This window comes from Lutjanus erythropterus, chromosome 3, assembly GCF_056507025.1.
Source record: "Lutjanus erythropterus isolate fLutEry1 chromosome 3, fLutEry1.hap2, whole genome shotgun sequence".
NCBI lineage: Eukaryota > Metazoa > Chordata > Actinopteri > Lutjaniformes > Lutjanidae > Lutjanus > Lutjanus erythropterus.
This window is the reverse complement of record NC_139319.1, coordinates 22,495,707-22,520,815: the sequence shown is the minus strand read 5'-3', so window position 1 is coordinate 22,520,815 and position 25,109 is coordinate 22,495,707. Positions and strand designations below refer to the sequence as shown.

Genomic DNA, 25,109 nt, shown 5'->3' with positions numbered 1-25,109 from the left:
AAAGCAAAGCTTTTGCATAATGTTCCCCACCAGCAGTGGTGTGATTGAACTCAGTACATTCACTTATATACTGTATTTAAGTAAAAAGTTGAGCTATTTTACATGATGATATCCATTTTGTGATACTTCACTTATATTCACATTATGCCACTTTACTATAAAACTATGCTTATTAATGAATTATAAATGGTTAATCACATCAAAATCACCTCATAAACTACTGATAAACTGTTAGAACACATTAAATAAAAAGGGTAACAGTGACCTGTCCACATTTATCTGCACTGTTACGCCTCAGATCTCACTGCTTACGTAGCTTCCTTTGTCTTCAGCATTTATACCTGTCAGCTTTATCACATATTTGTTAATAAGTTACAGCCATTTAAACACTGTCACCATATTTTAATATTCAAAAAGTTTCATTTGGCATCAAATTAACACATCAGATTACCAAATTCAAACACTAAGGCTTTAGCAATGTGTAACTGTAACTGTGTAAGGACTTGTTTATAAGTGCTTATGAATGATTTAAAAAGTGTTTGGAACCCAATAAATGAACTAATATGAACCATTTAAGCATTTATTTACCCAAATATTGTACTTTTTACTCCACTTATTTTCTGGCTTTAATTTGTTCACATGAATTATTATACAAAAATAAAAATGAACTAATAAATTATTATATATTGTTATGGGTTAACCCACCCAGAAGTATATTAAGTCATTAACATTAGCCAAGGAAGGAATTTTAGGTTACAGACGAGCAGTGTCACTGAAATGACACCCGAAACTTTCTTCAGGTAGCACTAAAATGTGAACTAAGCCCAACTGTTTCATTCTGTAATGAAGTTTAAATCGGATCCCTTTAAATGAATAAACCTGTGGCGCCAGATCGGCTAAATAAAGGTCAAGGGATTACCTTGACGCAATCGTTTCCACGGGCTCCTCCACAGAGATCGCTCTGCTCTCCCACACGTCACTTCAGTCTGCCTCTCTCACTCCACAGAGTTTCTCCTGGAGAATTCAGATCATCTCAAACTGAGTTTAGTCGATCTTTTCTCGCTTTACTTGAGCGAGGGGATGCCCTGTCTGGAGTCCATGGAGCCTGGCAGCGCGACTCCCGGGGCATCTCCTGCCGCAGGGACAGAGGCAGAGGAGTCCTCTCTCCGCAGGGAAACGGTGACCGCTCCGCCGATGGTGTCGGGCATGGGCTGGTTCTTCTCCCCGCTGTGGAGTCCGCGCTCCAAGACGCGGCGCAGGTTTGGAGACGGTATGAAGAGCGACCAGGTGGAGGCATGGCTGGACGACCACTCCGACTTCACCAGGGCCTACTTTTTACGCAGAACTTCCGCGTAAGATTTTATGGACATTGTAACCTTTTTAAACCGCTGAATTTATAATGTTTATTTGAGAACTTCTATAGGAATGTGACGATACCACAAGTTTTAGGTGTGATAATACCACAATATATGTCCACGAGATTTATCGCAAAATATACTTTATTAGCCTAAAAAAATCCGTTTTGTTTTGTTTAATCTCAAAGTGATTCTGCTTTTCTTCTTGTAATAAAAAAAAAGTATCAATTTAGGGGGGCACAGTTTTTTTTTGAAAAAAGTCATATCGTGATTATTTTGACTGAAATTGCAGTTCCAGTTTTGCATTACAACTTCCATGTTCGCTGAAAAAAAAAGTTAAAATCGTGATGTGTGATATTTATTGAGGTCTTTACCAAACAAACATGTTTTCTCTCATCTGGAGAAAAAATTTTTTAGGCCAGGTCATCTATGCAGCACTACAGTACCTCATTATAAAGCTGTTTTCTCATTTATTTTTCTTTTTTATTTATTTTTATATTATTTATTCATCTATCTTTTTTCATTTAGCTTTCTTTTCAAAAAACTGCAATTTGATTTGAAGTGTGATCAATTTTAGCCCATCAGTGTAATCTGTCTTGTCTGTGGCTTTAGGGTCAGTGGTTCACAGACAGAGATCTCTCCACATCTGGCCAGGGTTCCCAGGAGCAGCTCTGACCACTCCGACCTGCTCAGGAAGCCTCACCATCGCAGAGCTTCCTCTCCTCTGACCAGCTCCCACTTGAACATTTCATCTTTAATGGACAGGCTCAAACCCCTTGCCTCCAATCTCAGCGCCCCCGAGTGGATGGATCGCTCCAGTCCAGATGTTTTGGGCTGTCACTCCCCTTGCTCTCCCCACTCTTCACGCTACTCTTCCTCTCCCTGCCGTCCACTTTCTCCAAGTTGCCCTTGCTCCCATGACTTACCCCACTCTCCTCAGCCTCCGTGTCCCACTGCTGTGAAGGCCGCAGCCTGTGGCCACGGTGAATGCTGCCCATGGATGTTGGAGCTCCTGCGAGGAGGTCTCAGCTGGATGGGTTCTGTGAAAGAGCTCTGCCAGGGGGCTCTCCTGCACGCTGGGGAGCTGCTGGCCACTGAGGGCAGCTCCCTCTGTCTGGTAAAGAGAGACTGCAGGGGAAGGAACACCTTGGAAGAGGTGATTGCCCCAACAGTGTTGGAGTGCTCGAGTGAAGACAGCCTCTGCAGCCATGCACACCTGGAGCTGGTGAAGGGCATCATGGGATGTGTTCTGGCTACAGGGTCACCAATGAACCTGAGAGACGTATCAGAGGTAAACCCTCAAACTGACACATAAGTTGTAGTTGTCATGACTTTGCATTTTGTAGTAAGCTCTGCTGCTAACACTTAATTTGAAGGGGTGTGCATAAAACTGTCATTACACTGTCATGCTACCTGTTTTGAACATGAAGGAGTCTTTATAAATGTTTATGACTGCATGGTGTCATTAAGTGTCATTTGATCAATCATGTAATTTTTAATGGAAAGTTGACATTTACATGTTTTCGTGATAACAACTTGATGTCAATCATGACAATAATATCTTTCGTATAACAACTTGCCATTAACCATGACAGAATCTCTTTGTCATGACAGCTTGAAATTAGACTGCATAACCCATTTATGACTTTGCTATGACAACTTGACATTATCAAACTTAATGAGGCTGTTCAGCTTTATGTTTTAACATCACATTATGCTGCAATAAGTGGTCTGTTTTGATACTGGCCGATACCATTATAAGGTCATTATACTTGTCAATAAATTCAGTGTTTAATATAGAAGGATTCATCAAGACTTTTTACATGTTTCTAGATGCTTTTTTAAGCTTTAATAAAAAAAACATTTTGGATTAAACACATTTTATTTTCTGAAGTTGATGATGGAATTAGTGTCAAGACATGGTTATGCCAGTGTAATGACAGTCTTATGCACAACCCTGCAAATAAAGTGTTGCGGCCTTGCTTTACACACAACAGTCTACAGTATCTTTACATGACAAAGTTTGTTGTAGGGCACAGGTATGTTAAATAAGGAATGAGAACTAACACTAAGTAAGTCACCCATTTCCTGATAACCTGTTTTTAGACGATGGTATGGTTATTTTGTGAAGAGCGGGGGTGTGTAAGGGAATCCCAGATGACGCACCTGCTTTTAATCCTTTTAGAGGCTTCTGCTACTGATTAACCTCTGATTATTGAGACCCTGTTGTTCTTCACTACACTATGGTGTGTCCTCATCCCTGCACACACACCCACGCAAAGAGCAAAGATGGCACAGCTGACTTAAGGGCTTAGAGGAGGTGCCCAAACCACGCCTCCATGTCCTCAAAACCAATGTGATTAGGAACCACCAGTGCCAACACCTGGCAGAGTTGCACACCAGGTTATTCCCAGGAAGTGTGGGCGTAGATGGGTACTTCCTCGTAACTTGGGCGGATGTGTCTAAAGCTGACTCTATGACCAAAGCTGAGCTGAGCTTGGTGTTAAAGTCTGTTGCTGCCAGTTTACATAAAGATCTTAATATACACAATGATGAAATACATGATATACACACACAAACACAGCATATGTATGCATACATGTGTTCACCTCCTCAGGACCCAAGATTCGACTTACATGAGGATCAAGCAACAAAGATCAGGACTGTTTTGAGCATTCCCATCAAGAACCACAGGGGAGAGGTAACATTTAAAACTGTTCTTTCATTTATTTCAACATTATCTTGTGTTTCTGACTGATAATGACAGCTTTAGTTTTTTGCAGGGATGCATGTCAATACTGATAATCACCTGCTTCTCATGGCTGATACAGATGAGATAACCCGTAACTTCTCATTTTTTTGTATTTGGAAAAAATTCATATTGGTTAAGCTGTAGTTTATGCACACATGAGGGTAAGAAAGGCTACGACGTTGCGAGCAAAGATGGATGATTTAATGTTTCATTGCTCTGACATAACTAAGTCTAACTGACATCACTATGACAAAAATGACAAAAACAAAGAACAGTTCTGACTCTTCAAATGTTTGTTTATTTTTTTCTAGTAAAGTTCATTAGAAATATCCTTTGGGTTTATAGAGCATTTTGCCTAAGAATTGAAATTAAATGCTTTGATATAATCTGTCAAATCAGATATTATTATAGCCAATAAACAGTATGTTGGTTATAATTTCATAATAGTAATAATAATAAACAATATAATATATTTCCCATTATCCGCCCCAATATTTATTTTGCATCCCTAGTTTTTTGTATACTGCCACTTGCTTAATCAGGCTAAATAAACAGAGACGTTTTATTGTTAGGTTGTGTAACAGTAAAACGTGTTCTTTTTGTGGACAGGTGGTAGGTGTGGTGGTAATGATCAACAAGAAAAATGAGTGCAATGGATCAGGTTCTGTTTTTACCAGCATGGATGAAAAGGTGAGACACTACAGAGCGGCAGATGTTATGTATTATGTAATGTATGTATGTCTTTTATTTTAATGTTAACTATGCTAACCATGTATAAATGTGCAAATTTTGTTAAGAAGTAACGGCAACACAAGCTCAGACATTTTGCCTGAGGCTCTCAGGTTACTGACAATAAAACATTTAAAAGACCAATAGATTCACTTCCTATTATAGTCATTTTTGGTTTCCATTGTGAAGACAGTTACCTTCTTAGGACACAGTCAGATTGCATCATTTATTTCATTCTTTTAGCCAGAAGGCTCATTTTACGTAATTGGAAGCTGCCCCCATCCCTTAAACATTGGATTGCAGTTTTGAAGACAGAAAATGTAAGATTTGCTCTTCAAGAACATTACATGTATTTATTACATATTGACTTAAGCAACTGCAAGGTTGTAGTGTTGTTTTCACTTTTAATAGAATTTGTTTACTCTAAACCTTGTACTTCATTTTATTTTATTATATTTTAATTTATTTGTCTGTGTCCTTGAATGAGAAAGAAAAGGTTTTGTCCTGTACTTTTATACACAAAAGATTTCTTTCCAGCAATTCCAAACTAATAAACAAAGTGGAGGAAAAAAATAACTAACTCTTCTTGCAATAAATTTGAGTTAAGGTTGAGTTGAATTTTACTGGCCAGGTGCTGTCCAATCATATGGATGTGCTGGGGATGGTCCTGGATAATGTTCAGCTATATGAGAGCTCAAGACAAGAAGCAAAACGCAGTCAGGTAACACTACTACCAAACAATATGAAATCTTTCTATTCCTTCTTATGTATGTCTATGTAATCTATGTATATATGTCTATGTAATATATCTGTATGTGTGTGTGTGTGTTTTTGTTAGGCCTTGATAGAGATGGCACAGGTATTGTCGAAGGAGCACCATTCATTTGAAGTTCTGCTGAGTAAGATGGCTGCCACCATCATGCCCTTCACACACGCTCAGTACTGCACCATCTTCATCCCCGGCGAGCAAACCTCAGCTGTGGATGACAAGGTGCATTATCCTGTTGGACTCCCTTTCTTATTCGTTAAGAAAATTATGTGTTAAATTAATATTCGCTTAAGTACAGTATTTTGTGTTCCTTTAATTCAGGTTTCATTCTCCAGAGTGATCCACCTGGAGTGCGAGGAGCTCGGAGCAACTTGCCAGATCTACAGAAGGTTCTGTCTGCACGTTGTGTGATAAAGACAAATAATGATTACTGTCTGATTGATGGCTATGCTGACACATTTATTGCTAATAAAACTTCTGTATCACTTATAGATAACAGAGTTGTTAACTATATATAACTAATTTTCCTCATCTGACATCAGACTTTCCATATCTTTTTTTTCAGGGAGCGCGACATCCGTGATATTGACCCATCATATGCCCTCCGAACTCTGGTTGCCATGGAAACGCTCAATATGTCAGAGAGTTCTGAGGAATCAATAAGGAGTCTGATCTGCTGCCCTGTCAGAAATGAGAGATCTGAAGATGTTATTGGTGAGTCTCTTGAATGGCAACACTCATGATACATTATTCATGAGTCTCAGTTCTCGTGGTATCAGCTCACACAGACTAGACTTCACTCTACAATCATTCATGCCTGGCACGCTGAACATATGAAATGTTGGATGCTGACCACCCGGAGAGGAAAGTCAGTTGATTGATAATAGCTTAGTGTGATTAAGACCATTAAATAAGGACTTAATTATTTAACCCTGCTGAAAACAAAGACCATATATGTAGATGCAGTTATCCCACCCAAACTAGTTCTGGATGTCCAACTAAAGTCCAAACTGTTTCTCCTCCTCTCTACTTAGACAAATGTACAGTAAATTGACAGACCAGGGCAGCTTCAAGTCATTGTAATAAAATTAAGTAAACTATTTTGTATGGTGGAGCACTGAGGATGAATCAAGTAGTCTCACAGCCTGAGAAGAAGTTCCTCTGTGGTCTGTGCAGCGGCAGGTACTTCTGTGTCTCTTGCCAGATGGCAGCAGGGTGAACAGGCTGTGGCTGTCAACAATCAAACAATCAATCCGGATCCAGACTGTTAATTTCCTCCTGATATGAAGTCTCAGTGTTGTTGAAATTTGGCCAGTGATGGCGGTGTTGTCTGCAAACTTTACAACAGAGTTTTCTACATGTTGGGGTTTGCAGTTAAGGGTGTGTAGCACGAACAGGAGGCGGCTGTTGCTGGGGGCGTTCCTAGAATGGAGGAGGTATCTGGAATCTGTGAGGAAATGCAATATCCAGTTGCAGAGAAAAAGATGGAATACCTCTTAAAACATAATTTTCACGCTTCGCAACTCTCCTCTGTCTGTTGTTTATTGTCACGTAGCGGTGTGCCAGCTGATGAACAAAAGAAGCAGAGATTCGGATGAGATGGAGGCTTTTAACAGATATGATGAGCGCCTACTGGAGGACCTGGCACTGTACTGCGGCCTGGCTCTGCAGTACGCTCAAGCTGTGCAGATCACCGAGGAGCGGAGGGCCAGTATAGAGGTCACACAGGAGGTTTGTCACCCTTATCCCTCTCACATCGGCAGCTTAGAGTCAATTGAGCCTATTCAGATATTTAAATGCTTTGGGTACATGTGCTCGCTCTTCTTCTTGCAGGTTCTTGCGTACCACATCACAGCAGCTGAGCAGGAGATCCAAGCACTGCAGGTAATTCTTTCATTTGTTTCATTTCCTCTTAGTCCAGTCTAGTTATAGGCCTCTCTATGTAATATTTTATATGTAAATAATAAACTAAATTTCCATCTTATCTCCGTCCACCTTCCTTCTCCGTGCTCCACATCCTCGTTTTTAAGTTATTCCAAACAACTCCTAGTGTCACTTCGTCAGTCGTCCTGGAATCAACCCCCAGTTTATTTCCGCAGGTCAGATTAACTGACTTTAATACAAGCGTACAGCTAATGCTCTGCCACCTTAAATCTCTTGATTAGCTGCTATCACTGTCTGTCAGTGGCAAAGGTAATGTAACCTCCTCACCCACGTTAAACCTAGATGATTTCCATGTGCCAAGGCTGTGTGGGTGCAAGATAGAAAAAAGGGATCATGTGTTTATACTTCTGTTTGTGGGTGGATGAATGTTCTGTACCTGTTCATGTTCATTTCAATTGCTTTTTTTTTCCTGTTTTCTGTTTTCAGGAGGCCACTATTCCTTCTGCAGAATCACTGGTTATTCTAGATTTCCATTTCTCTGATTTTGGCCTGCCAGAAGACCTGACTACTCAGGCTGCCATCCGTATGTTTCTGGACCTCAATTTGGTGAAGGATTTCAACATTGATTACAAGGTAACTGACCTGCTAATAATAAGGCTTGGCAACAGTTGCCTTTCTGGTAGAGAGAAGTAGCTCTGTCATTTAACCATGATAGTACTCGAATATCAAGGTCTCAGGGTAATTTATTCATCATTATAAAATTCAGGGTGATGAAATGAAAGTTGTAGTCCCTTCATACTACACACACATACTGTATAAAAAATATTAACAAAATTAAATGCAGAATAGAATAAAATTGGATTTAATATATTTAATAAGAGTATATTTATATACTCTTATTTATATATAGATTTACATATAGTCAGATTCACCCAAGAAATTATTCTGTAGTATATTTTTTTGAATTTGCACCTGGGGAAATGCAGCAACAATATAGTTATGATAATATGTTTGATATCTTCACATGAAATGTTTGGCATCTGGGAAACACTGTCTATCAACTTTGACTGCTTTTGTGCATGAAGAATCATTGATGTAAACACAGTCCTCCTCCCCTCGGCCTTCTGAAATGTGCATGTTGCGTCCTGTTGGCGCAAAGCATGATCAAATGCAATAGCTCGATCCAAGAAAACTTAAAAAAGGAAGGGTCATCACTATAGAACATTTTATGCTTTGTCTGATGCCAGTGCCAGTTCCTCTGAAGCTTAAGAGAGAGGCACAGAGAAACACACTAAAACCCAACGTATCTACTGTATTACCTTTGATGAGGAAATGCCTCTAAAAGACTAAAAACACACACTTCAGAGACTAACTACTGACTGATTTCTTTCAAATGTGCACATTTGTGTATCTACTGTTGGTCTCAGTTGTCAATTTCATTTTCCTGACTGGACATTAGCCAGTCCAGGCTGGGTTAGCATGGCTCTTATCCTCTCTCTCCTCCTCATCTCCTGGGGAGGTCACGTTTCCAGCTGATCTTGCTAGTTGGTTGAAAGACGCTGTTTAATCCAAACCCCACACTTTCTTTTCCAATGCTTAGGAGTGTATTGCTTTCTTAGGTAATATGTATTTCAGCTATAAAGCTAATAAAATAACAGATTAAAACAAAAATGTAGCGCAGTTTGAAGGAACTACTGGCTGCAGCATCTGCGTGCACCATCGTTTCCAAGGTGAGAGGAAAAGAGGTTGAAAAGATTTCCATGGAAAACAAATTAATATAAAATAGTTTGCTGAAGGTTTTTGAGATCAAACAACATTAGCATGATAGTTTTATATCCGTACAGCTCTAATGCAGTTACATTAGATTGCTCTGTATGAACCCACTGAGATTACCGTAATAACACTGGCAAGCATATTCATTTTTTTAGTTCATCTCCAAGAGTTTCACCGTTGGTAACTGATCCCTGGTAACTGATGGTTGATCTGTCTTCAGTTGTTCACCGCTCCTTGTAAACATCTCTTACCTCCAGAGTCTCTGCCAGTGGGTCCTGACAGTGAGACGTGGTTACAGGAACAGCGTGCCTTATCACAACTGGAACCACGCACTAAGCACTGCTCAGACCATGTTCGCTATGCTCAAGGCCACAGACCAACTCCAGGTCGGTGCATGCGTGTGTCCATGTGTTTTTACTCATGTGTATGTATAATAGCTGTCACTGCAAAAACTAAAATATGCAATGATAATAATGTAACCTTTTTATATATGTGATTGTTTATATGTGACAAACAATCAGCACATTCCTGGAATGATTCTGTCATGTACTGACAGTTCCATCATGTTGATGAATGTCTGAGTCTCGTGTTTTGAGTTCGAAAGTTTGCGTGGGAGTCATTCAAGGACTGCAGGGTTTCTCCAGTGCAGAGCACTCTTAATTTTCAAAGAGGATTAATTTTAGACCTCCCCAAAACCTCTTAACTGCTTGCATGGGATCACATGCCAGACTAAACCTCTACTTAAGTGACCTCTGCTGCTCACTTATTTTACACTTTCTCTCTGTTTACATGATTAATTGTGACTGTGCTTTATAGTGCTGTGAAACAAGTGAGTGCGTGAGCATTTTGTACATTGCATGTTAGTGTTGTTGGTGTTGGAATGACTTATGTTAAAATACTTTAAGTTGTAGGATCCATATCCATGAGTTTGGCCAGATCTATGGCTCAGTCAATCAGAGTGAATTGTATACTGTATTTTGTACCGTGCAGTGTGAACTGTTTTTATTATGTAAGGTATCTGCAGTGGTAACCTGGTCACTTTATAAGGTAGTTATTGTGTATTTCATATCGTATTTTGTACTGTATAGTGTCTTCCTACTGCTTGTTATTATGTGCTATTTATTATTTATTATGCATCTACTTGTTATGTGTAGGACTACAGATGGAAATTAACATCTCACCAAATCTGGTGCAAACATGTTTTCATTTCTTGTAAATGATCAAGTTTGAGCTTTTATCAAATTTGCTCAGATTTTTTATTTCTCACTTGAAATTTACCTTCTGTACATTTTAATTGTTTGTATGAATTCTAAATACCACATCTGTATCCATGCCAACTTAGAAAAAAATTGTAAGTTTTATTTAACCTTACAAACTCAAACAGGATCTCTGTGAAATGTATTTGTCCTTCAAATAAGTGCCTTGTGATTACACACAAAACACAGAATTTCTTTCCTTGAGTGATTAACTTCACTATGAAAACTGTACAAAGTTACTCAGGCTTTCATGTAGAGAGGTGGGAGAATAACTTTCTTCATATTCATGTTTTTTTCTCTCTCTCTCTCTCTCTTTCCATCTTCCCCTGTATTTCAGACAGTTTTTTCCCGTCTGGAGATCTTAGCACTGATGATAGCCGCTCTGAATCATGATCTTGACCACAGAGGAGTCAGTAATTCTTACATAGAAAGGTGAGCATTACTTCCCTTTCACTCATGTTTAATAAGAAGTCATCTAATCCATATTTGACTATATTTATCCCGTATTATACTGGTTGTCCTATCAACTGTTAGTGTTTTCTTATATTCAACCAGTATCATTTCTCTGTCTCTCTCAGGAGCCAGCAGCCTTTAGCTCAGCTGTATGGACACTCCTCTCTTGAAAACCACCACTACAACCTGTGCCTCTTCATCCTCAACAACACTGTAAGATCTCAACTTTTTCTAAACCTGTGAACCAACTGTGTTTGCACACAATCATGAGTCTGTCTGCATGTTGTCCCTGTTACCTGTTTTATCTGATTGAACCACTCATATACCATAACATACTTCAGTGTTTTTCTACAGTCATCACACTTAGTTGGTGAAAATTGAATTAATTGCATAATAAACATATATTTTTTAATATCTGTTATGGATATTAATTGATTGTTTTAGGAATTGTAGTACTTGGAGTATCGTCTGCTTGCTTGACAAAATTAAAATGTGGATTCTTGTGTTTCTTCAGTACTGGCACATTATGCAAAAGCTGTAATGTTTTTTTATCTGAGTCAATTTGTAGACACAGTCTTTGTTCTCTTAACAGACAGCCTGTTTCTCTGTCTGACTGCATATGTCTAGTGTTCACTGAGTCAAAGTCTTCACTTTACGTCACTCTTTTCCTCTCTCAGGGCAGTCAGATTCTCAGCGGCCTCTCTACTGAAGACCAAAGAACTGCACTACACATGATCAAAAGGGCGATCCTCGCCACTGACCTGACCGTCTACATGGAGTATGTTAAGACATAAAATGTCAATGTAACTGTAGCTGATTTAGCATTGTGTGTGCCTTGTTTTAACCGTGGTACACTTGTTTTTTGTGCTTGTCTTTTTAGGAGAAGAAAAGAGTTCTTTTCTCTCAGTAAGAAAAGCAGAGTGAGCTGGAAAAGTGAGAAACAAAGAGATTTACTGAGGTGAGAATCAGGGACATATGATAATGATACCCATGATGGAGTGGGGCAAGTACCTGTTTTTTAAGACTTTTATTCACCCCATAGGTCAATGTTGATGACAGCTAGTGACCTTTCTGCTATCACGAAGCCTTGGCCAGAACAAAAAAGAGTAGGTCTCACAAAATGGCTTTCATCTTTACACGTCATACTTAATCGCTCCATCATTTTGAGTTCACTGCAACCTTAACCTCACTTCTCTCCTCCGAAACAGATTGCCAACCTAGTTGCCATGGAGTTCTTTGCACAGGGGGACAAAGAGAGAGAAGAGTTCAAAATCAAACCAATTGTAAGTCCCGCTAGCAGGAATTTGTCTTGTTACATTTTATATTGGTTTTCAAAATGTTGCAGGCTGAAAGTCAGCTTAAGGATAAGATTAATTTAAGACTTTATTGTCATAAAGGAAATTTATCTTGGACACATACAATATCTGTTGTAGCCTATGCTGGATCCACTGTCCCACTAGATTCTAGAAAATAGAAAATGTTTCAGAAATCCTAATTCACTGAAAACACCAGTGTTGTGACAGCCTCAGGCTATCTATCAGGACTTGCTTGTTGATGTGCTGTTACTCTTTGTTTGTCTTTCAGTATATTGGCTCCTGGTTTATTGGCACTTATATCATCAAGGAATTGGAGGCAGCTGGTGACTACAAGGTTGCATAAAACCTGCCCCATCATGTCATGTTGCTTTAGAGTTGTTTGATTTGTTCCATTGTTTATTTATCCTTTGTTTAGTTGGTGGTTGGTCCTGGATAATCCCTCAATTTCTTATGGCCCAGCTCCGAGATCATAGCAAATAAAGCAAGAACATGTGAGGGGTTAACTTAAAGAAACAAATTTTGTTTAACAAAGCTGAATTTAATTTAACAAATGCAACAAGAATGTTGATTCTAATGGAATGGAAATGGAAACTGACAAGGAAACATACTGCCAGATTAATTTAAGATTAGTCTATACCAAATAAACTATGCAAGGAATCAAACAACTCCAAAGCAACAAGGAAAAAGATGGCAGGGGAAGAAGGAGCCCACGGAGTGCAGGACAGGCAGGTTTTATGGAATCAGTGGCCAGCTGCCTCCAAATCCTTGATGACACTGAAAGACAAAGATGCAACACATCAACAACACAACAACAAACAAACCCTGACAGAAGCCCAGGGGCCATAACAGTTCTAACTATCAAATAATGTTTTTCTACACTCTTTTATATGATCAAATAAGAATTACGTTCATCCTGAAAATTATTTTACCTCCCTGATGCAGCCTTTTTTCATGTCAGAGTCCTTCAGACATGTTTGGTGGCAGTTCAGTTATGGTGGATATTGGGTGTTTTCTTGTGCAATATTTCATTCCATAGGGTCTTTACACAGACTGCACAAAGTATTTTCATGGCTGTTATTGCTTCTTGTGCTGCATTTTGAGAATCAAATAAATAATACAATGTTTGAATCCTATGAAGTGGTCCTTTTCCAACAGCCAGTTTACACTTTCTTCTCACCAGGACATAATGAACAGAGAAAACAGCACTCGACTACCATACATGCAAGTTGAGTACATTGATGACATCTGCTATCCGCTCTACAAGGTGTGTTATTTCTGCAGCTGTTGTGATGTCTGTGTGCGTGTGGTACATGCATGCTTATGTGTGCATGCTAGTTTACAATATTGTCGTTATTGATGTCCAGTCTCTCACCCTCTGCTCGAATTTCCACTTTTCCATCACTCCAATCATCACATTCTCTGTCTCCCTCAGGCTGTATCAAGACTGTTTGACAAGTGCTCACCGCTGCTGAATGGTTGTAAGAAGAACAGAGAAAACTGGCTACATCTTGCTAAGGACGCAGAGGAGGAAAACAGCGAAGATAGTAGTTGTGTAACCCTGAAAACAGATAAAAACAATGACGAAGAGACACAGAGAGAGGAATAGAGGACTGAACAGAAGATGAGGACACGCAGCTTTGGAAGCAGAAAGAAGGCATACCTGCACCTGTTGTTCTCCATCCTCTCTTGGACAGATCTAACCTAAATACTGGCCAAGGTTCACATCAGACCTCACTGACTACAAAATGTGTTAATGGGATATACAATATACAGTCTTGACTAATAAGCTATGCTGCAGTTGTGTCCCAAACAACTAAGCATGTATTCTGTAACAAGTCCAGCAGTGTCAAGTCTTTTCATACTATATATGTATTTTTTCTGTACTCTATACTGAGTTTTATGTACACATATCCAGATGTTTAAATACACTGAGACATATGGGTGTGTATGCAGTTTTTAAAATATAAAGATTTGTGAATGCAGATCCAGATGTGAAAAACTGGAAAAGAAGAACTTATTTTTCATGTACTTGAGTCTTCATGTTGTCACACACTATCAAACCAGCTCACAACTTTTTGTGAATTATTATTGTCCACCATTTAATGTAGTGATAGATTTATTCTGAGATGTACTAATTTAATGATGCTTTGTCTCAGGCCAGCGCTGGTTTTTGAAGTTTGATAGTTACAGCCCCTTGTCACACCGTCATGATGCTGTCTGGCGTCAGAATTGTTAGGTCAGCCAGTAAAACTGCAAATTGTGGATAAGAAATTTCAATACATCACATTTCATTTCATGTCAGTATCTTTTCCAGATTCTGAGGACAGAACGCCTGTGTGAAGTCTTTTTACTCAGTGTTGGCAGGAGGACAATTATTTCACCTCCCAGTTCTCATGCTTAACTGCTGGGGATTGACTTATAGGGACCAATGAGTTACTGTTTAAATTACACAATAACAATGTTATTATCAGTAACTTCATGTTGACTTGCTCATGTGAATGAAAATGAAAATAAAATGTATATTAAATTGGTCTCATGTTGCTCACTTATTGCCAATTTGTAAATTACTGCATTGTCTAAATAGGACACACAATTAACTTGGAAAAAAGCAAACAATCAACTCCCATAAAAATACTTCTATTAAAAGCTTTAACACCCTATAATAATATTATCTCCTATTTTTCCAGTGTAGTAATTTTTGTTATTGATTTGTCATTGTGTCACATTACATGGCTGGTATTGATAATTTTCTTTTAAAATACTTATTACGTTATTTATTTACATTTTATGTAAAATGAATTAAAACATACTAGCATGGTGTTTTTCACATTGTCGGCCCAGTGTTGTTTAGAAAGTCTTATACATTACATACATGGATTTTCAAAAACACTGAAACCTACTGTGTGCTCTGAAGCTCTTAGAATACCACTTGTACTCCTTTTGGTGTTTGTGCTGATATTAATGTTAATTTTTAACAAACAATTCAAGTTTTAAAATCATGATGAATAAATGTGGTCAGATTGAACTTCTATTGTTTTTTTTTTTTTTTAACACATTTTCATCATCATTAACGTTTCCTACACTGATGACATTCTTCATTTTTTGTCCCAAACATTGCCTTCTAAATATATAAAATAGAAAATGCTATAGACTGTTACAGACAGCTACCATTGCAGTTAAGTTTCCTGAAGATGTTTGCACGTAACATACATTTTCCTGTATTTTAAACCTATGTTTGGATCAATCAGTATAAGGAAAATATGAAAACACATGCTATAAACTGCCTTAAATATGTATGCTCAGTATCCTGCAGTTATCAGTCTCGGCCTCTGGGGGGCAGTGATGTGCCTTAACGCGGCGCTGTTGCTGCCGAATCCGGACCGCAGAAGAAGACGCCGGCGGAGAGACAAGAGGAAGAAAATGACAGGGCGCGCAAAAAGAAAACCCAAATCCACTCAGGTAAATTTGCACTCTTTTGACCCCCCCTGTTTGGCTGCAGAAATGTTCATTTAAGAGCAGGTTTTATGGAGCAAAGAGCTGTGCGGCTTGTGGTTATAATGGCGCCTAATGAATGTGTGTTTAACGCTGTGGGCAGAAGTGTTTGGCACGCTGTCTGAGCAGCGGTGGTCAGACGACAACATGGCAGCAGCACTGCCGACTGGTAGCCTACGTTCACAACCAACGATGGATGCTCAACCGTTTGCAACATTACGTTTCGATTTTGTTTGTAAAACACAAGTCAGCCGCGCTGAGTCATGAACCGTAACAAAGTGTTTTAGTTGGGTAACGTTCATACGCTTGTATTGTGCAGGTTAACAGGCGTGTCTTGATTTGACTCGTGGTTTGATGCTACAATGGCCATAAATCAGTGTCCTTAGAGCTAACATGGGTTAGCAAAGATTTCACACAGCTGTTTATAAATATCTTTATCATGAAGTTGTGCAAGATGCTCTCCGAAGAGTCCACTTCGGTCCCTTCACATTTCTCTACACGGTCCAGAGTACTGAGCACAGCTCTAACATTACTTTGTTATAAAGATGATTAGGACCTAGCTAATGCAACATTAAGAAAACAACCCTGTAATAAAGCTTACCTTTACGAAAGTTACAATCAGTTTTTTTTTTTAAGTCAGTTTAACAGTTGTGTCTGTTCATCTTGATGGCCTTACTGGAGGCTGTGGTTTCTGATGAGTTTTATTGTGTTACACTGCAATGTGTTTCTTTCAAAACTATCGATTTCTCATTTGACACAGATTTTAATCAATTTTAACATCCATTGTCAGTAAGACCGGCTATTTGCCACTAATATTAAAAAAAAAGTAGTGATACACTGATTGTGAAATCCTGGGCCATAACAATTTGGCTGGTACCAATGTTTCTTGTGGTTTTGTATTTTGTTTTTATTGTTATTTATTCCCCCTTTTGTGTCAGAGAAACACATATCTTTATAATTGTTATAAAAACCAGACCATACCAGAGTTCTGTCCAGCCTGTGGCTTCTAGAGTTGTTATGATACCACAATTTAAAAACGATACTCAATTCCACTTTTTATACCACAGAAAAAGCAAAAAGAAAGTCCTATGCACACAAAATGGGATCTTTTTTTTTCTTTCTGTTTATTAATAATGTGCACAGAGTGAAGGTACGTAAATATTCACTAAATTCAGTCTGGTTTTGCTGCAAGCCCAATTTCAGGCAGGGCAACAAAGACTGAATTGAACTGAAGTTATCACTTATATTTTTTTTCCATAGCTTTGGTACTTAAATTCTATAAAATGTCAGTTTTGTTTTGTTTGTTTAAACATGTGGTATTAAAAAGTATGGATACATAGATACTTTTGACAACCTTAGCGGCTTCTTGTCTTAAACAGTATCTGGTTGTACAAGTTGCTGAATCTTTTTTTTTCTGAATCTGACTGCAGATAACCAACACAACATTTAGTGAATGCAAAATTGATGCGATGTAGCCAATAAACATCAGCCACAGCCATCCTTGAATGTCATCTTATTTTACCAGCAGTTGCAACAAGACAAATGTCAGCATATGCCAATGTTTGATGGGTGAATTCTATCCATCTATTCATCTTACCAAAAAAGGAACAAAGCACATCGTCCTCCCATCTTTCTGTACCTGATTTGATTTTGGAAAAACCTGTCAGTGTAACCCAGTACATCTCAGTTTATTGCAGGGCTGTTGTATGAAAATACATTAGTTGTACCAAAATAACTGGCAACTTTGTGTATAACATAGTTGTTTCTCCTACAATTTCTTTAGGAGTCAGGTTCAGGCAATGGGGAGTTGAAGAAAGCCCGTACTGATGAATCCACAGCCACGCCATTAGCAGACGTGGATTCAGATCAACGTGAGGAGGTGATGCAGCTATACAAGCTTCAAATGCCAGAAGATCTGTACCACTTCTGGGACTTCTGCAAGACGCTTTGTCCTGACAGCCCCTGTGGTATGCTGTGTACAGTCATGCGGTATCTTGTTACAGTAAGACTGATAGGACAGAAGGTGCAGCTGATATTTAATCATTTTTTCCATCTGTAGACATAGAGGAAACAGGATGGTCCTTACTTAGCCAGTGGAAGGTCTAGATCTGGGATGGTCTAGATGCACAAATGCTCTACAAGACTACTTGTAAATATACACAGTACAGTCCAACATTTGAGAAAACCTGCTGACCAGACTTTACACGAGCGTTTTTACTAGATATCTCCTTTATATTTGTGAGTTTCGTGGGCTGGAGTTGTTCTTTTGGTTGTAGTTTAAACGGTGTTGCTGTTTAACATGCCGTATATGCAGGACAGCTACTAACAGCCAATAATCATTCAGTCAACTAAGAGTCAAAGAATACTTAACCTCATGACAAGTTTCCACTTCTGAATTTCTGAAAATTTCAGAATTTGTGTGACTATGTGTGACTGTGTGACAGTCACAGTCCAGATATATTAAAGAGGGATAGGAATGAGAACATGTGAAATGTTATGTATCTACACAAAAATATAGAATAGAAAATAGCATAATACAACGTAGAGAAAATAAGAATCCAAACCATCAGTAAAGTCTTTTATTTGTAGCAGGTGTACTCAAGCATTTGACCGATGGCTGTATGTCCATTGATTTCTGTATCAGTATTATTATTTTTTTTTATTCATTTTTATCAATACAGGTGCGCTGAAAGACACACTGGGTTTGCAGCTGGTTGGTCCTTTTGAAATTCTGGCAGGAGCTCACAAAAAATCCAAGACTCCTCAACCCAACTTCCACCTTCACTGGAGGTATTTCTATGACCCACCAGAGTTTCAGACCATCCTTCTGGGGAGCGAGGACACACAGCATCACGTTGGCTACTACAGGTATAAAGCACACAACTTGTTCCCTGCTCAGTCTGTGATGGTGTTAGATCTGTGCCAAGCAAGTGTAACTGCTTTAATTATGATGCTGTAGCGTCCACCAGAGAGCTCCTGACTTACTGTACCAGCTACAGTCTTATCTAGTTAGGGGTTGATCATATAGCTATAGTGGAAACTATATCTACATGAGCACGAGTAGTTCTGATTTACAGAATTTTATTTTTCCCAACATCCACCAGAGATACTCCAGACTCCCTTCCATCATTTGTTGGAGAAAATGAAGCCAAGAAAGGCTACACCATTACACAGATGGGAGACAACTTGTTTGCTGCTGTCCTGTGAGTAATATGATCTGTAAGAGTCATTAGAAAAATACCTGGCATTTATCCATCTGGCCTTGACAGCTATGTTTAAATATTGTAGTACATGATCAAATTACAGCAAGCTGCATAAACTGATACTGCATTTATTACTGCTCACATAAGTGATCATAAAAGGTGTGTGTCTTTGTGTTCACATAATTGAACTAGACCTCTTTCTCCTTCCATGCATGGCATCCTACCTACCATGGATCCCTTTATTTGCTCCTCCGTCAGCATCTATCTGTTAAGGAGGAGGAAGGAGAGGGGCGGCAAGAAAGCAGGGGGAGATGATTTGGAAAGTTTGGAGACACAGCTGAGAGACAAAGCAGAGACACTGGGCTTGTCTCTAGAGCAGAAGACCAAAGGCATGAAGCAGAGGGACAAAAAGGTAACCTACCACAAATAGTGGTATTATCTTCAGTATATTCTTTTATGAATTTGTAACTCTAATGAAATCTTAATTTGTATCTCACATTTTGGTTTGTCCTTAGGGCTGCAAATTTAAATTTCTGTAGTGTATCAATACAGCACTATGTACAGTTATGTTCACCACATAATATACACCTGTAAATATGCCCCTATTATTTGGAGAATGAACCAAGATTCTCCTTGGTTCAGACATTTTGGATGAACTGTAGATCATTTTGAAGTGGTTGTGGTCAGATGTTCAAAACAAAAAGACCAACCAAAGTGTTGTTCTCAGAGTTGAAACTAGTATGTAATTAGAAACCTCTTGTCACACCGTAGGTGGTCACCAAGACATTCCATGGTGCCGGCATCGTTGTACCTGTAGACAAGAATGATGTAGGATACAGAGAACTACCAGAAACAGACGGTGAGCTTATATACTGTGCATGTATAGTACCAAACTTTGACATTCATGGAAGGTGCAACTTCTCTCACTCATCTCTTTCCCCGATTAATTTATTGTTGACATGAGTTGTGATCTAGAAGGTATTTTAGGCGCTGTTGTAATAAACAAGCTGGATTTATTTTGAAGACTGAAAATGTGAAGAGACTGATTTATTTTTTTGTATTTATGAAAAAAGAGACCAGAAGAACATTTTGAATTACAGTGTGCCTGCTTAAAATATTGTAAATATCTAATTCTAGTAACATTTAACCTATTACTGATGACCTTACATTTATTGTCCTCCCTCCTCTGTATCCAGCTGGTCTTAAAAAGATATGCAAGGCCATTGCTGAAGCCCGGAATGATGAAGAGCGCATCAAAGCCTTTGGACCTATCCAGGAGATGATCACGTTTGTTCAGTTTGCCAACGATGAGTGTGATTACGGCATGGGTTATGAGCTCGGAGTAGATCTCTTCTGTTACGGATCCCATGTGAGTCTCATGAAGTGGTGCATAAAACCCCTTCAACATTCACACTCAGAGATTTGACTTTCACTTCCGCTGTGTTTCTTCTTCCTGACCATTCTCTTGAATTTACTGTGTGACTTTCCAGTATGACAACAAGTTTCATTGAATGAACATCTGCTCAAATTGTTTGTAGTATTTTCACTTTTGCACAGTGCTTCCTCTGTGTCTTATTAGATATTGTTGTAGGTCCTTATTGCACACTGTAAAGTCAAAGCACGTGTCACAAAGCATTACCTAATAGCTCATCCTCCAGTGTATCACAAACTAAATTCGGGGGATGGTGAGATTTAATTGGATATAAGAGAGGAAAACAAATTTCTGCCCCACATTTATGTTCATTTTTGTCATTTATAAGCCAAAAAGTTTTGGAAACTCTGCTTTTAGACCATGCAAAGGCCTGATTGTTGCTGAACTGCTAAGTTATTGCTTAAAGAAATGCATCATTAATCTTTAGTTTCTGGACTCTCCTCAGTATTTCCACAAGGTTGTTAAGCAGCTTCTGCCCATGGCCTACAGCTTGCTGAAAAGGAATTTGTTTGGAGAAATTCTGGAGGCCCACCTCTCAAGCCGCAGCCATGACGACCTGGACCAACTCGCCGCACAATGAAAAAAAGATTCAGAAGTACACTTCAGTTCTTGCTCTTATAAGCTTTTCTCCACCATTTGTGCTTGTCTTCTGTTGTTTGTCATTGTTAATGTTTCTTGGTGGTTTTGGTGCTGCTGTCATTGATTGGAACCATTTCAATAATATCTTGTTTGTAAAAGGTAGATGTCTAATAAAGTATTTTTTATATATTTACCCCTCTGATTTGTGTATCCAAGGTAATCCTGAAGAACTCTGATGCTCCATTGTGTATAATGGACCTCAGCCTCATTTTTACATTAAGATCATCAAGGCAGGGTGTATTTAAAACTGGCTTGGTCACTGCCTTAACAGGTAATCTTAGAAAACATGTCTTGTAGGACAGTGTTGTGTTCTGACTGTGATACCATGCAGTGAAAACAGAGGGCAGTGTTGCATATGAAAAGGAGAATAGCATCACCTAATGTTTGGGAAAGACATCCCCACCATAAAGGTTGAGTCATCATGTCCCTTAGTGAAGACAAACACAGCAGTCAGTGATTGTTTAAACTGATAAAGGGTTAACAAGGAACAGCTTTAAGCATGTGGCTTTAGTTTCTTGGTGTTTCATGTTGTTAGTCTGTTTGGACTGGTTATGTTTAATATACTACTTGTATGGTGCAGTTACTGAGTCACACTTGCCTCTCAATTCTCACCAATTACAGTACATACAACTCTGCACAGATGGCCCTATATTTGGATAAAATACAACTTTATTTAGGAAAATCTGACGTGAGCTCAATTTGAACTAGAATAAAATGGTGTTCCAACTAAATTTGACACACCCTCGTCTGCATTACAAGACAGGGCAACAAGATTACATAATAATTGAGGACCTGGTTGATATTCTAAGTGGCATAAATTTTTAAAGTATCAAATAAGCAACTGGCTTTTGGGGTCCCTGGAGTTCCTGGCACCTAGACAGTTTTCCGTTTGGCCTGGTTGGTAATCTAGCATCGCTTGGGATTTTTTTTCTGGACAAGCAGAAGAATGACTAAAGACTGAGATAATTTATACACTGTCCAGATTAACAGTGAGCTGTGTAATCCTTAGGGGGTAACGTCACTTTTTTGAAACCTATTATCTAGCAGAAGATAGAGTCTTAAAATGTGTTTTTTTTTTTTATCTCACAGATGTCTGCTTTCTACCCAGATAACAGCGTGCTTGTGCAAAACCAATGTTTAAATCTAAATCTAAGTTCCTCCCAAATTTAGGAGTAACCATTTCAGCAACAGCAAATCATTCAAAAAAACATGTTCTGTTAAACCTTTAACAGAACAATAAGAAAAAAAAAGAATCTGATCGTCAAATTTTTTGTATTATGGTGTTGACATATTAGAGAGTTAGCGTAGGTGGTTCAGCAGCAGACAGAAGGAAATAAGTACAAATAGAGAAAGGTGAAAACTATAATTAGATTTATATGAAATGAAGGATAGAATATAAATAAAGATAGAAAATATACAAACACACTTAAAGCTATGGGAAAGGCCTTGGTTCCAAGGATTGGACAGTCTCATACCAGACCTATTACATGTCCAAAATCTAACCATTACAGTAGCAGAATGCCCTGAGTGGTCTTTGCTGATGGAGCTGACTGCTGTAAAATTGCCTTTGTCTACCTCTATCTGTAGCCATTACAGCCTAGTCATTACACCTCGGTGTTCTGTGTTTTATAGTAAATTGTCCTTCCTGGCCACAAAATCTAAAAGAAACATTACTGAAAGTTTCTCCCTGTAGGAATTAACAGGTATGAATCCAGATTCAATTAAGTACAGGGTCTACGGCTAAAGCTTAAAGGACCAGTTTGTAGGATTTAGTGACATCTACATCACATATGTTGGGACTGAGGCATGTTTACCACTGTGATGCATCACCTTTTCTTTTACCTACATTCAGTATGCATTTGGGAACAAAGGACACTATTTGTTGAAGTTTTTAAAGCGAAATTCTTTCTCATTCTTGCTTGACATATTGCTTAAGGTGCTCAGCAGTCTATGGTCTTTGTTGTTGTATTTTGCACTTCATAATGAATCGCGCATTTTCAATGGGAGACAGGTCTGGATTGCAGGCAGGCCACTCTAGTACCTGAACTCTTTTACTACATAGCCATGCTTTGTAGTGGCAACACAGAACTCCTCTACGTGCAGAGATCTCTCTGGATGCTCTGAAACGTTTAATATTATTGATTGTAGATGGTGAAATCATCAAATACTTTGCAGTTTTGTGTTGAGAAAAGTCACTTAAACTGTTTGACTATGTGCTCACAGTTTTTTACAAAGAGGTGAACCTCACCCATCCATGCTTGTGAACGACGGAGCCTTTGGAGGATGCCTCTTTAATACCCAATCATGATACTGTTACTTGTTACCAATTTACCTGTTTACCTGAGAAATGTTCCAAACACGTTTTTTTGACCATTCCACAACTTTCTCAGTCTTTTGTCGCCTCTTTCCCAACTTTTCTGAAGCATGTTACAGGCATCAAATTCAGAAAAAGTGTATATTTACAATAAACAAGTAAGTCCATCAGTTTGACGATGAAATACCTTCTTTGTACTGTATTCAATTGAATACAAGTCAAAAATTTGCAAATTATTGCATTCTGTTTTCATTTATGGTTTATACAACATCTCAACTTTTTGCAATTGGGATTTTATAGTGTGAAAACAATGTAGTTAAGACGTTGGGCAGGTTTAGGGACAAATTGGTTAGGGATAGGAAAAGATGAAGGTTTGGATTAAAATGATCACACTCATGAGATCTTTTGCAGGGATTCCCACACCACATAACATGACCTGCTCCCTTTAAGGTAAATGTATTTTCTTCCATTTTCTTTTTTTGTGTGTGTGTGTGCATGTTTGCGTGTGTATATAATAGTTTTTTATTTTGTTTTGAGACAAGAGACCCAGTTCAGTGCAATACAATACAGTGCCAACCTCCCTTGGACATGCAAAAGTGTTTTTGTCTGACAGAAATGGTCAAGTTCACTAAGAAGACAGTGTCCTCAATGAGACGCATGTGGAGTGAGAATCAGAACGATGTGTATGCTTTTGATATGTTTATGGGATACCCATACACAGACAGGACAAGACAAACATAATAAACAAAACAATGCTCTGAGAATAGCTACACAAAAAAATATAAAGACATTGTGAATGAATATTATAATTCTAAAAAAAAACAATGGGTTTTCAAATAATGGAAAGACCTAACAAGCTATACATAGTATGAGGTCATTCCCCAAACACCAAGAATCATTTAAATACCTACTCCACGTCTCTGTCTCTGTCTCTGTCTCTGTCTACTTGGGAACTTTAATGTTGGTGATTGCCGTCAAAGGAAACTCTGTAATCTTGCTTTTATTGCTCCAAAATAACGTATTGCTGTCAGCAGGAGGACTGCTTATCTCCCAACACTTTCTCAATGGACGGCAGAGATGTCAAGTTTTGTCTCCCTTGATTATTTAGATTACAAAATGAAAGGTCAGCTGGACATATATGACAGAATATGGACATCATATGTTAACTTTATCGATATTGATAATATTGATGTTGTCATTTCTGCCATATCCTGCCAATAAATCCCTGTAAATCTTAAATACTGGACCTTAAATAGAGGGCTTCAGCCATGCGCTTTTTGAATTAACAAATGAATACCAATAAATAAATAAATACATAAATAAACAAATTGCTGGACGTCTGTTCAACCCTTATTCCTTGTTATCCTTACTCAACAGGTTTTGTCTGTTTTAACATGATTTCTTACACCTCCTTCTCGAAGACATGCCTATTGATTTTGCCCTGTCAACCTCCATTAAATCTGTAGCTCAGTGAAGACACACAGGCCAAGGTGGGGGCGTGAAAGAATACTAACAGGAAGATTACATTATGTAAGCCCAACCCAACATGCCTGCCTGGCCTTCAATGATTCCATGTTTGTGTGTAAGCAATCATACAGTTTGCATTGAATCATGGGACATTGTGGACACCCATAACTATTAACTTTCTCATTGGAAGCTGCTGCTGCAGCAGAAACACTGAGGGGTGGGGTGGGGGCCACAAAAAGCAAAACAGGAGCACACTATTGCTTGAAGGTGCATTC

At 38.6% G+C, this 25,109-nt stretch overlaps 2 protein-coding genes across 2 annotated transcripts; both read left to right on the top strand.

Annotated features, from left to right (window-relative positions):
* Positions 1-985: 985 nt before the first annotated feature.
* pde5aa (phosphodiesterase 5A, cGMP-specific, a) lies at positions 986-14,787 on the top strand. The gene is made up of 20 exons (XM_084715444.1): positions 986-1,352; positions 1,968-2,646; positions 3,973-4,056; positions 4,717-4,797; positions 5,468-5,557; positions 5,675-5,827; positions 5,927-5,994; positions 6,171-6,319; positions 7,161-7,336; positions 7,439-7,489; positions 7,976-8,122; positions 9,520-9,648; positions 10,856-10,950; positions 11,097-11,184; positions 11,649-11,749; positions 11,852-11,929; positions 12,014-12,077; positions 12,180-12,254; positions 13,468-13,551; positions 13,720-14,787. The coding sequence occupies exons 1-20, from the start codon at positions 1,081-1,083 to the stop codon at positions 13,891-13,893; spliced, it is 2,838 nt and encodes a 945-aa protein (XP_084571570.1). The 5' UTR covers positions 986-1,080; the 3' UTR covers positions 13,894-14,787.
* An 842-nt stretch (positions 14,788-15,629) lies between these two features.
* hpf1 (histone PARylation factor 1) lies at positions 15,630-21,182 on the top strand. Its single transcript, XM_084713101.1, has 8 exons — positions 15,630-15,746; positions 17,563-17,746; positions 18,461-18,647; positions 18,884-18,982; positions 19,241-19,394; positions 19,754-19,841; positions 20,179-20,351; positions 20,860-21,182. The coding sequence occupies exons 1-8, from the start codon at positions 15,630-15,632 to the stop codon at positions 20,992-20,994; spliced, it is 1,137 nt and encodes a 378-aa protein (XP_084569227.1). The 3' UTR covers positions 20,995-21,182.
* The last annotated feature ends 3,927 nt before the right edge of the window (positions 21,183-25,109 follow it).